This window comes from Bubalus bubalis, chromosome 22 (assembly GCF_019923935.1).
Source record: "Bubalus bubalis isolate 160015118507 breed Murrah chromosome 22, NDDB_SH_1, whole genome shotgun sequence".
In the NCBI taxonomy this organism is placed as follows: domain Eukaryota; kingdom Metazoa; phylum Chordata; class Mammalia; order Artiodactyla; family Bovidae; genus Bubalus; species Bubalus bubalis.
Genome location: NC_059178.1, coordinates 26,869,283 through 26,881,981, shown reverse-complemented (window position 1 = coordinate 26,881,981; position 12,699 = coordinate 26,869,283). Strand labels below are relative to the sequence as shown.

The 12,699-nt window shown below is 36.8% G+C and overlaps 1 protein-coding gene across 1 annotated transcript in view; it reads right to left on the bottom strand.

Annotated features, from left to right (window-relative positions):
* Positions 1–12,699, bottom strand: part of THOC1 (THO complex 1) — a 37,586-nt gene that overhangs the window by 19,149 nt on the left and 5,738 nt on the right. The window contains exons 5-10 of the mRNA XM_006079205.4: positions 9,815–9,933; positions 9,328–9,376; positions 8,825–8,920; positions 3,049–3,131; positions 2,044–2,117; positions 480–588 (exon numbers count right to left, since the gene is read on the bottom strand). Coding sequence (XP_006079267.3) covers positions 480–588; positions 2,044–2,117; positions 3,049–3,131; positions 8,825–8,920; positions 9,328–9,376; positions 9,815–9,933 — 530 coding nt within the window. The remainder of the gene's footprint in view (positions 1–479; positions 589–2,043; positions 2,118–3,048; positions 3,132–8,824; positions 8,921–9,327; positions 9,377–9,814; positions 9,934–12,699) is intronic.

The following is a 12,699-nucleotide window of genomic DNA, read 5'->3' as shown; positions in this document are numbered from 1 at the left end:
AGCCATCACAGCACAAAAGCAATCACAAATAGGTAAATCGTTGGTGTGGCTGTTTGCCAATATTGTATTAACTTTATTTACAAAAGCAGGCATTAGGCTGGATGTGGTCCAAGGCCATAGTCTGCAGAGTCCTGTTCTAACAGAGTAGGCAAAATAATTCTGTGCAAAATAAAGGCAGAATGTAGTCTGCAAACAGTTCACCAATGCACGTTGACAATACTATGTAAAAAATCAAACCAATATAAAAAACCAAAGCTGTAACTACTAACCTTTAAATCCTCAAATAATTTATAAACTACTCTCAAAATTAACTGTTTACATAGTAATCTACAGCTTACCATCTATATTATGAAACAGGTATAAAAACATAACAGTCATAAGAACTAAATAGTGAAAAGTATGCTGGACAAGAGTCAAGTTCTGACTCTGCCATTAGCTATAAAATAATGGGCTTTTGGTATTTTGCAATGGCAACTCACCTTGAGAAAAGTTTTCCATGAGATTTTCTCATAGCATTGCACAGGGTTCCTAAAGTAATCCTGAAGTGACCAAAATTTTCGGTACAGGTTGTAATCAATTGGAATGGAGCTGATAAAACAAATGTTACATTAAATAAATCATTTAAGTCCTTTTAGAAATATCTAAGTTTTCCTTGGGGCACAAATCCTTTTAAAAAGTTAATGAAAGCCTCTTTCCCCAGAAAAGAAAACAAATTCATAAATACTTATATAAACTTTACTATAAATAATTTCAGGGGTTCTCAGACCCTTATTCTGTCTTTATCTTCAGTAGTGGAACCCCTGAATTTTGGCTGGATACATTCAGAATTTAAGGCTACGTTCCCAACCTCTCTTGCACCAGGTGTGGCCATGTGATTAGGTCCTGCCCAATCATTTGGGAGCGGGAGTCACATGTCCTTTGTGGGCCATTTCTCACCATTTTCCCTTTTCCCTGGCTGGAAGGCAGATGTGATGATGAACCATCCAAGACGGCAGGGAAAAAAGCAAATACCCAGGGACAGTGGACTAAGAAGTTAGAAGAAACCTGGGTTCCCAGACGATCTCCCTCAAGAGGGCTACTGCATCAGCCCTGAAGCACCTGTCTTCAGACTTTTACATGAGAAAGAAATTAATTTCTATGTGGTTCAAACTAATGTTCATTTGACTCTAATGTTAAAAGTCAAAGGTGCTATATCCCACACACTAAGTTAAGGAGACCTAGTAGGGAACAAACACATTAGGTATATATCAATTTAGGATTACAAAAATGGCATTACTAGTTCAATCTGGATATATTACAAATCTTCAGTGTGAACACATATTCTTTTAATTTTTAATTTTGCAAGCAATCATTATGCTATAAACTGTTTCAACTTTTGATTTTAAAATAGACATTTAGACTTTATATCAGCAAATCCTGTTATTAGAAACGGCCAATGAAGTCTTTCAGTATTAACCATATGTTAAAAATGGCTGCAGTATCAACTACTTCATATCCTCCAATATCTACAAAAATATTTCCACATCACCACTTAAAATTAATTCTGTCTGTAAACATAATTGCATACTAGCTTATTCCATTCTTTCTGAATAAACCTTAACCTATGGATTATAGTTAGCATCTTTGCTAAGCTTCATGCCCAGACAAATATTCCAAGAAACACTAATTTTATACAGGAAACAGGAACTAAGTTTAGTGACCCATATAGCACCATGATCGCAAAGTGAAATGGAAGGGAGAAAGGGAGGAGCTGCCTGTGGTTAGCTTCTCAAACGTTATGCATCTGTATAAGGTTGGCCACCCCTAAACAGCAGACTGCCTGCACACAATTTAGAAACCAACGGATTCAGTCCATTAGTGATTTAGGAGCTAAAATTTTAAGACATTTATATATAAAGTTACAAATAAAAGGAATCTGTAAGCATTATTTCCTTCCTCCTTGTCTACATTCTCCTACCTCCTTCCTCTCTGTACCTTAGTACTTGGTAAATCATTAAGGTATTTTCTGTGTAAATCAAGAAATCTGAACTTCTAAACACTCACCAAGTTGTTGGAGCTTCATCATCTCCCATTTCACCTTCTTCTACATCCATTCCTTCTTCTCTGTCCTCTGTGTGCTAAATTTTAAAAAATGTACATCTGGTCATGAAGCAGTTGTCAGGCAGAGAGAATTCTATACGACAGGGATCCAAGAACTCAAGAGCAGTATGACAATAAGATAATCATGAAGACGCAGTGTAAAGTTTTAAACCAGTACTTTTCCAAATATGGTCAGTAGATTCTCTCCACGAATAGAGAATCTATGGCAAAACATGATTTGGAAATATAGTACACAATGATCTTTTGAGAAGTGAGAGGATCATTAGTACACTAAGGACTCCATGAATCATAGTAACTAACTCTCAAAGGAAATTTAAGTAGTTTTTTTCCCCAGCTTTAACTGAACTCTGAAAATCTTCCCCAACTTGTACACATAACACTTATTATCTGGGAACACTTTAGGATATGCTTGGTGTCCAGCTCCATATTGAAAAATTTTAAACAACTAGTTTACATAGAATAGTCCAAGAAATACCTAAAAGATACATAAAAGGGAAAGGAAAAATCTTAAAGTCAGTATCATTTCCAAATTGACAATGATTACAATTTAAGGGATAAATTAAGTATTCTGATTAATTTAATGTGAAATATCAGTTATATCTTATTAAAACTTTTTTAAACTTTATAACTTGCTCCTAAATGAAGAGCAGGTAATGAATGTCTAACCATTTGCCAACTCTGGACTGTTTTCAATGCCACGTATGCTCAGTTGGGTCCGACTCTTTGTGACCCCATGGACTGTATAGCCTGCCATGCTCCTCTGTCCATGGAATTTTCTAGGCAAGAACACTGGAGTGGCTTGTTACTTCCTTCTCCAGGGGATCTCCCCTGACCCAGGGATTGAACCCATGTCTCCTGAGTATTCTTTAACACTAAGCCACCTGGGAAGTCCTAGTTATCTCAATAACAAACTTAAAATATGTTCTGTTGATTTCACATCAGCCTCACCTTCTGACCCAATGTGCTTTCCTGCTCATTGGTATTGAAAACAGTGACATTTTCCAGATTAAATTGACTCTGCAAGTTAAGACCTATTAAAAAAACAAACAAAAAAAAGATTTTCAAAGCAAACCCAAACACCTAAACCAGTTTAAGAATACAACTTTGTTGTCATATAACTAAAATATATAAAATGATAACTAATTAAGCAAAAGATCAAGTCAGAAATAATATCACACTTGATTTTCAAATTCTTTCTAAAATTCATTTCTTGAAGGTGCTTTTAGAGTATGCAGAATTCTAATATATACTAATACAGATATAGTTGATCTGTTATTTATGAATATTCTAGAACAATTTTACAGAATCCTTTATGTACTAATTTATGATTTTGCTGAAGCACAATCAGAAACTGTATTACTCAGATAGTATAAATGTGTAATAATATATACAAAAAAAGTTATAGTGAGAGCCATGTTTCTCACTGTCAGGGAAAGAAGTTAGAAATAAGCAGGTCTACTGGTGCAAGATTAGACTCACAAGTTATCAGTCACTATGATATCACTGTTTTTGGTCATTAAAAAAAAATGTAGACAGATAACATAAAGATGCATATGTATATGTTAGTATTTATTCATATCTTTCCAAGCACTGTCCACTGAGATGGCCTAGAAGCAGTGATATTCTAGTAATAATTAGCGTATCTAGGGCCCAGATCTTGTCTTCTAAACACCATTTTAAAAATAAGACAAATCAGGCTCTTTGGAGAAGTGGCTGATTCCAGTGGCTGAGAAGGAAAAATGCACGATGCACCTCGACTATCCTTTTATATCAGGATGCATGAAAGTGATCCAAGGGGGAGAACAAGAGCAATCTGAACAAAGTAAAAAATGATATTGTGAGATTATAACTCATAAATATTCATGAGTTTCATTTTGAAATAGATGACTGAACTGATAAGTAAACAAGGGGGAAAACACAACTGTTGTTTTTTTTTTTTGGCTGCGTTGCATGGCTTATGGGATCTTACTTCCCTGACCAGGGATCAAACCTGGGCTCTCAGCAGTGAAAACTCAGAGTCCTAACCACTGGTCCGTCAGGGAATTCCAGGGACAACTCTTCTTTAGAGAAGAATTCCAATTCATAAATGTAGAAGGTATGAAAGAGATAGAAAATCAGCACCAGGAAACCTAATAATTGCTATAAGCAAGATCCACTGATGAATGCTACTAAAAACCTCAAAGTATCTCCCTCCAAATATTTATTAATTACAAAGGGGAAAACAGTAGCTTGTAGTAGAAAAATATAGCAATCAAGGATACTATCTTAATTAGGTGATCAAGGATAACATCTCCAGTAAAAGATACATCAACACCATGCTGAAATGATGCACCGAGAAAAGCGCATCACCTCTGTGGTCTTCTTCCTCAAATCCACAACTGCAATCTAACTATGAAAAACACTGGACGAACATAAATTGAAGGGCATTCTACAAAATACCTGACCAGGACTCTTCAAAACTATGAAGGTCATGAAAAAAATTGCAAAGGCTGAGGAACTGTCACTGACTGGAGAGATTAAAACGACATCACAACTAAATGCAGGGTCCTGGATTGGATCCTTAAACAACAAAGAAAGCAGTGATAAAACTGATGAAGTCTAAATAAAGTACTGCACCAATGTTGATTTCTCAGTTTTGATAAATGTACATAATATGTAAGAGGTTAACATTAGGTGAAGCTATTCACATACTTTAGTATCTTTACATATACATATACTCTAGACTTTAAATCTAAAATTATTTTAAAACAAAAAGCCTTTTTTTTTTTTTTTAAAGAAAAACTAATATGCTAGATGAAGTCATTAAGCTAGTGAATGAACTTGGCTCACCATTCTGTATTACTTACTTAAAATATCTTTGTCTATTCTCTATTACTCAATAGCACATGACATAATTCTCCATTAGGTTAAAAATTTCAGTCATACTTAACTAAATTTAATGGATAAACTACATGCTAAAACAGCTTTCTAAAGGTCTTGGGATATACTCTATTGACTCTTCAGCATCTACAAATACAAGAAAAGAAAAAGTACTACAAGATATCCCCAAATGCCAACCTAGCTTCTGTTAGTAGGATGTTTGGAAACTGGAAGGCACTTGCATCAATGATAAGACTGTAAAATGAAGCAGCCACTTGGGAAAACAGTCTGGTGGCCCATCAAGAACTTAAACACAGAGTTACCACGTGACCCAGTAGTTCTACTCTTATATATACCTCCAGGAGAAATTAAAACAGTCACCATGCTGCTGCTAAGTCGCTTCAGTCGTGTCCGACTCTGTGTGACCCCATAGACGGAAGCCCACCAGGCTCCCCCGTCCCTGGGATTCTCCAGGCAAGAACACTGGAGTGGGTTGCCATTTCCTTCTCCAATGCATGAAAGTGAAAAGTGAAAGGGAAGTCGCTCAGCCGTGTCCGACTCCTAGCGACCTCATGGACTACAATCTACCAGGCTCCTCCATCCATGGGATTTTCCAGGCAAGAGTACTGGAGTGGGTTGCCATTTCCTTCTCCAAAACAGTCACCATATGACCCATCAATTCCATTCTATGTATATGCCCAAGAGAAGTGAAAACATACATCCACACAAAACTTGTACACAAATACTCACAGCAGCTTTATTCACAATAGCCAAAAAGCAGAAGCAACTCAAGTGTCCATTAACTGATAAATGGATTAACAAACTGCAGTCTATCCATACAGAGAGTATCATTCAGTTGTAAAAAAGAATGAACTACTGATATATACAACACAGATGAACCTTGAAGATGCTAAGTTAAAAAAGCCAGTCACAAAAGACCACATATTGTATTATTCCATTTTTTAAAATGTCTAGAATAGGAAAAACCCCAAGATGAGTAAGTAGATGACCTATTCTTCGGGGCCTGGGAGAAAGGCAGGGATGGGAGTAAGTGCAGCGTGACAGCGGGCACGGGGTTCCTACAGGAGGAGAAATGTTCTAAAATCAGCTGCAGTGATGACTGCACAGCCCTGTGAATATACTAAAACAGAAAACTGCACATTTGCAATGGAGAGCTGCATGGTATGTGAATTCACATCTCAGTAAAGCTGTTAAAAAATAGAAAAAGTTGAGCTTCCAGTAACAGAAGGCTAATAATTAACTAGCTAATTAACAATTCAGATTAATCCTCTCACTATGGACAACTACAAACTTGGATCAATTACATTAATTCTATAAATTCCTACAGAGCATAAACCCGGTTCACAGCACTGTTTTATACAATGAAACAGAAAAATTGGTTTTTCTTAAAAACTGTAGAGAGCTAACATTCAGTGAAGAATATACGGCAAAAACCAAGAAGGCAAGAAAGATAAGCAATGCAGCATCAGCACTCAAAGCCACTTCTGTCCGTCAAACAAGAAGAATCAGTTGCAAAACTGCGCCACTCTTTTAGCAGCTTCCTGAAGTGAGGATGTTAAAAATAAATCTGAGTCCAAGGAAGGTGTGGAATCTAATAAATCCTACCCCAACCATCTTCTAGGCTGGGACATACAGGACTACATCCTCGGGTAGGGATGAACCAAACTGTAGCCCAGTGCCAAGTCTACTCGATGACCTGAGCAATTACAGACCCTGAGCTGGGCTGGATGAAGGTAAGCTTACACTAGTCATAGTACCTTCTAAGGTGCCTGGCGGGTCATGGAAGCCCTTTCTGGAGAAAAGTATCTAACCCAGGCCTCCAAACTATTCCTTCAAACACCTTCTCTAACACAACATCAAACGCTTACCAGAAACACACACAGAGATAAGACACCATGAGTGAGAAGCAGGCACAAGTGTGCGTGACAAACAGCCGCAAAGACTTAAGACACTGGTATTATCAGACGTGTGAGTAAAGGTAACAACGCTTACCCTGGCGAGACAACTGAAAACAAGCTTGGAAACAGGGAATAAGAAACTAAAAAGTGACACAGCAGACTTAAAGACTTTCTAGAAATGAAATGTACAATTACGGAAATTAAGAACTCATTTTGCAGCAAATTATTCATAGATGAACAGAGAAGTAGTAAACTAGAAAACATTTCTAGAGAAATCACGCAGAATGTGATGGAAAGAGAGACAGATGAAAACTGTAGAAAGTGTAAGAGACAGACAAGGTACAGAAATGTTAACTAGAGTTCCATAAAGAGAAAGCAGCATACACAATATCTGAAGAAATATCAGTTTAAATTTTTACAAAGCGGATGAAGGATAACCAATGCACAAACTCAAGATGCCCACAAATCTGAAGAATGATAAATTTTAAAAATCCATGCTTAGATACATTATATAAAAGTGAAAAACCAAAAACCCCACAAACAAAAGAACAAACAAAAATTCAAAGAAAAAGAAAATTTCAAGAGCAAACAGAGGAAAAAACAAAACAAAACTAGATTAGCTTCAAAGGAGTTAGACTGACATCTGACTCCTCTCTAGAAGACACAGGCAAAGTAATGACGACCTTCCACTAAATGAAATCCTATATCCAGTGCCAACCTACAATCTCTATACTTCAACCATTCTATCTAATCTTCAACCATTCTTCAAGAGTAAAGAAATAAAGATTTTCAGACAAAACAAAATTTGCACTAAAGAAAAGTCTAAAGGAGAAAATACTCACAGATAGAGGATCAGAAATACAAGTTGTAAATACTCTGGTAAATTGAAATTAATCCTGACCACATTTAAATAAGAGGAAAGAAAAACAGCAGAGACACAGCAGGACAAAAAGAAAGTCACAGGTGATTTTGCCACTGCTAACACACACTACAGGTCTTACCACAAGCAGGCACTGCTGTAAGCTCTTCACATATTTTAACTCATTTAATCCTTAAAACAACATGTGAAGTAGGTGGTAGATTAGCCTGGTATTAAGGAAGGGGTTGGAGAAGGCAATGGCACCCCACTCCAGTACTCTTGCCTGGAAAATCCCATGGACAGAGGAGCCTGGTGGGCTGCAGTCCATGGGGTTGCTAAGAGTCAAAGATGACTGAGTGACTTCAATTTCACTTTTCACTTTCATTCACTGGAGAAGGAAATGGCAACCCACTCCAGTGTTCTTGCCTGGAGAATCCCAGGGATGGGGGAGCCTGGTGGGCTGCTGTCTATGCGGTCGCACAGAGTTGGACACGACTGAAGCGACTTAGCAGCAGCAGCAGCAAGGAACGGGTGACTGAGGCAGATAGACAGTTAAAATCTGGCATATCTAAACAGACTGTGGAGGGTTCGAGAGAACGGCCATGCTTCACTTTTGGACCTGAACAGTGGTTACCCAACCATATGCTTTATAATTATTACACTATATGCTTACTTTATGCACTTTTCATACTACTGTTATATTTCACAATGATAAAAGAAATGAACAAAAGTAAATGAGGCTAAACAGTAGTGATTGAAGAAGAAAATGGAAGCAGAAAAATTGGCATGTATTAGGAAATGAAATAAAAACATGATTCATGTCTAAATATTTCAGTGTGATTCAACTGTACATTATTATTAATAAGCTTTGAACTTGAAGAATCAATGGCTTTATTTGAGTGTTACCTGTATTACGCACTGGAATAGGTACAACTATTTACAAGTAAATGAAAATCAAGTGACAATTTCCTATGCTATCTTTCAACTTCTTAGAACCTTTTTTTTTTTTAAATCATCATGGTATATTCTAGTCCATGAAAAACAGGTAAAAATTTTCCTGCAAAGCAACTTATGTACAAAAGCTCACCTGATTTCTCAGATAAAGGGAAAAGCCTGGCCAAAAAGAGTTGAATTCGTCCACAGAAGACTGTATTCTGGGACTTTGATAATCTTCGTAGGAGATCTAACAACAAATGGAAACAAAGGTTACACAGAAGAGATTATTCTATATTTATTACAATATACCCAAGTGTCTTAACCTGTTCAAAAGTATTTTCCTAAAGCAGTAGTTCTCAAAATGGGGGTAGAAACTATTTTTTGTCACAAAAAAAAGGACCAGAAAATTAAAAATAAAATGAGTTTAACATGGGCAAGATAAACTTCACTCAACTTTTTGGTTTTCATTAAGTTTATACCTAGAACAGGAATAGATAAATGTAAAGCAAATGATCAGTTTTAATAAATCAGACTGCTATTTTAAATGAAAATACAATCTACTTAAAAAAAATTTTATCACCTGTGTTTAATTCAACCACCTGGTTTCCTGGCCATATTTCCTTCTTAAAAACCAATCATTTACTGCTCACTTACCATTGCACATACGTAGTAAATAATTTTTCCCAGCAGAATAGAATGTATTCTGAAATTAAGACAGAAATTATTAGTTGTTCTGACATTGCTGCACATTCTTCAATAGTAAGTCACAGGAAGTAAGATTTTAAAGAACACTAATATGTGCTGAATCTACTATGCCGCTTTCACTTCTTCCAAGCAAACGACATTTTTAATGAAATATTTTCAAACATATAACAAATACGATTCTAAGCAACTTTTAAAACATGTAAAAGTGTGTGTTTTCAAGGTAACTGTTTCTACTCAAATTTTGTACTGTCATTTTTTTCTCCATGTGACTCTCACTTGGCTTTTCCAAGAGAGCAGAACATATAATTCTCATAAAGACAAACTTTTTAGCTATCGGCAAAGTCAGAAATAAAAGCCACGAACAAAACAAACTACCCTCAGAACTCTGGATCTATAGAAAGCTAAAGTTAGTAGAAAAAGAAACTAAGGCACTTACTGATTTCCAAGTAGCAACATTTCTTTCCACAAAAGTGAATATTGTGTCACACTGATCCAAAGGAAGACAGTCCAAAACATCTCCCAACAATACAAAAGGTGTAGATGCCGTACAAATACCTTCAAGTGGAGCACAAGCCAATTTAAAAGTTTAAAATATGGCTAAGAAAAAGAGCTCATGCAAAAAATTTTGAAGATAATTTTAAAGGTACACTTTGTCAATCCTAACAAGGCTGTGAAAGGCAAGAAATAGAAGCAACCTAAAAGTCCCCAAGGAAGATATACTTAAGTTTATTTAAGTTTTGGTATGTGGCATCCTTGATAACCCTTCAAGAGCATTTACTATATGTCAGGCATAGTAAGTGCCTCACATACACTAACACGTGTAATCCTCATAACCCTATGAGGTAGAGAACATTATCTCCAGTTTACAGAATGGGAAAACTGAGACACAGGGAAGTTAAATAAGTTGCCCAAGATCATAGAGCCAGTAAGCGGTAGAGCCGGGATACGAACCCAGGCAGTCTGGCTCCACAGTCTGTTTTCTTCACCACTAAGCTATTCAAAATAATATAATGCAATCAATTAAAAATGATGGTTATGATGACTATAATAACTTGGAAAATGCTTATGATTTAATGTCAAGTGAAAAAGACAGGGTTCAGAACTGTATGGATATTGTAGTTATAACAATAAAATCTATTAAAAAGACTAGAGAAGCTAAAATCATATACCAAAATACATGGTAGTTTTTCAAAGTAGAACTGGGACTAGTATTTTCCCTTTTCCTCATTTCCAAATGTTCTGTAATAATGCTAAATTAAAATTGTCCTTGTCATTTGAAAAGATCTAGTTCAAAAAAGATAACAAAAAGGTTTGATACTAATTTCAATTCTTACTATACTTTTAAAATATACTGTTGTTTCAAAGGAAAAATTGGTAAAATAAAAAGTTATGTCTAAATTCAATCTTACTAAAGCAATAAACTGAAGACTTTAAGGTCATCTAGGCTAGCTAAAAATGCTTTTATTTCCCTGCTCATTCTTCCTTCTATTTTTCAGTAACAGATACTAATACTTGTTAAGGGTTTAGGAAAAGTAGCCACTTCAGCATGGTATGTAAAAAAAAGTATCTAGGGGTACTATTACCCCTAATACTGCATTAACACAGTAGTTCAGAAACAGGAAGTAGTCTTTCCAGCTCTGCGCTGCACTGGAAAGATCTTAGCTGGAATGTAGTATGAGGGATACTGCCTAGAACCAGTGAGGCATAAAGCAGCAAAGCTGAACTCAACGCAAAGGAAATCTGATCATCAGAACCAGCTAACAGAAATCAAATGGTGAGCTTCATCCACGGAGTAGAGGACCCCTGTCCAGGACATTACTGAGGGAGACAGGACAGGCCAGAGACAAGACCGAACCAGATGCCCTCCAAAGTCCTTTAACTAAGTTGTGATACTTTGTGTCCTGCATACCCAAGAGATTAGAGAGACATACTCCCTGCCCTTAGCTGAAGTATAATTTGGCAAAATAACACACATTTAATCATTACAGAACTTAAGAAAATTACCTAGATTCCACTCTCAAAGATTCAGTACAACTGAGTGAAAGCCTGGCAGTCTCATTTAAAAATGGAGCTTCACTGGTGATTCTGATGAGCTGGGTTATAACGTGATTCCCCAACACTGTCACAACCCGTGTCCCAGCCTCTGTGCTGCCCTCTGAGCCTCATCTTAACCTTGGCCACAGACACCCCCTCCTGAGCTCCCGAACACCTTGCTATGTTCAAGCCTGCATGGTTCTGTTTACGTTTTCTGCCTAAATAGGCTTCTTCCTGATCTCTATCACATGGTAAATTCCTACTCAGTCTTTCAAAGCATATAGTACATACTGCATCTAAAAAATGCTTCTGGTACTTTTGTGCAGGCTACCACATCTCTGCTTCTAAAAGCACACTGTACATAAATTATAGTACTTATATCCAAACTGTTAATTTTTGTTATGTAGACTATGAGCTTTTTAAAGGTAGGCATTTTTGAAGGTTTTCACCAGTGGAGAGTCTGACATAACAGAAGCTCAATAAATATCTGCCAAGTTGAGTTTAACAAAACACGTTTATGGACAATTTGAAAATCTGTCACATAATAAACAATACAATCATATTGGTCTGAAGAAGAAATTTTTCCCATCAAATTAAAATAAAAAGGTTATTTAAACCTTTATTCATGGCTTAACTGAGTTAAGTCCGTATCTTTCTCAAATAAAGTAAAAGTTTTAAACACAGACTTTGTATAACTTCAAGTATTTGCCAACAAAGGTCCGTCTAGTCAAAGCTATGGTTTTTTCAGTAGTCATGCATGGACGTGAGAGTCCATAAAGAAAGCTGAGCACCGAAGAATTAATGCTTTTGAACTGTGGTGTTGGAGAAGACTCTTGAGAGTCCCTTGGACTGCAAGGAGATCCAACCAGTTCATCCTAAAGGAAATCAGTCCTGAATATTCATTGGAAGGACTGATGCTGAAGCTGAAGCTCCAGTACTTTGGCCACCTGATGAGAAGAACTGAGCCACTGGAAAAGACCCTGATGCTGGGAAAGATTGAAGGCGGGAGAAGGGGATGCCAGAGGATGAGACGGTAGGATGGCATCACCGACTCGATGGACATGAGTTTGAGCAAGCTCCAGGAGTTGGCAATGGACAGGGAGGCCTGGCGTGCTGCAGTCCATAGGGTCGCAAAGAGTTGGACACGACTGAGTGACTGAACTGGACTGACTGAAGCATTAAAAACATTACCAGTTTACAAGAGTATCATATCAGGATAATCAATGAATGAAGTAGATGCTGCAAACTGTTTGACAGGAACTGGCAAGGAACACTCGATTGCAGTAC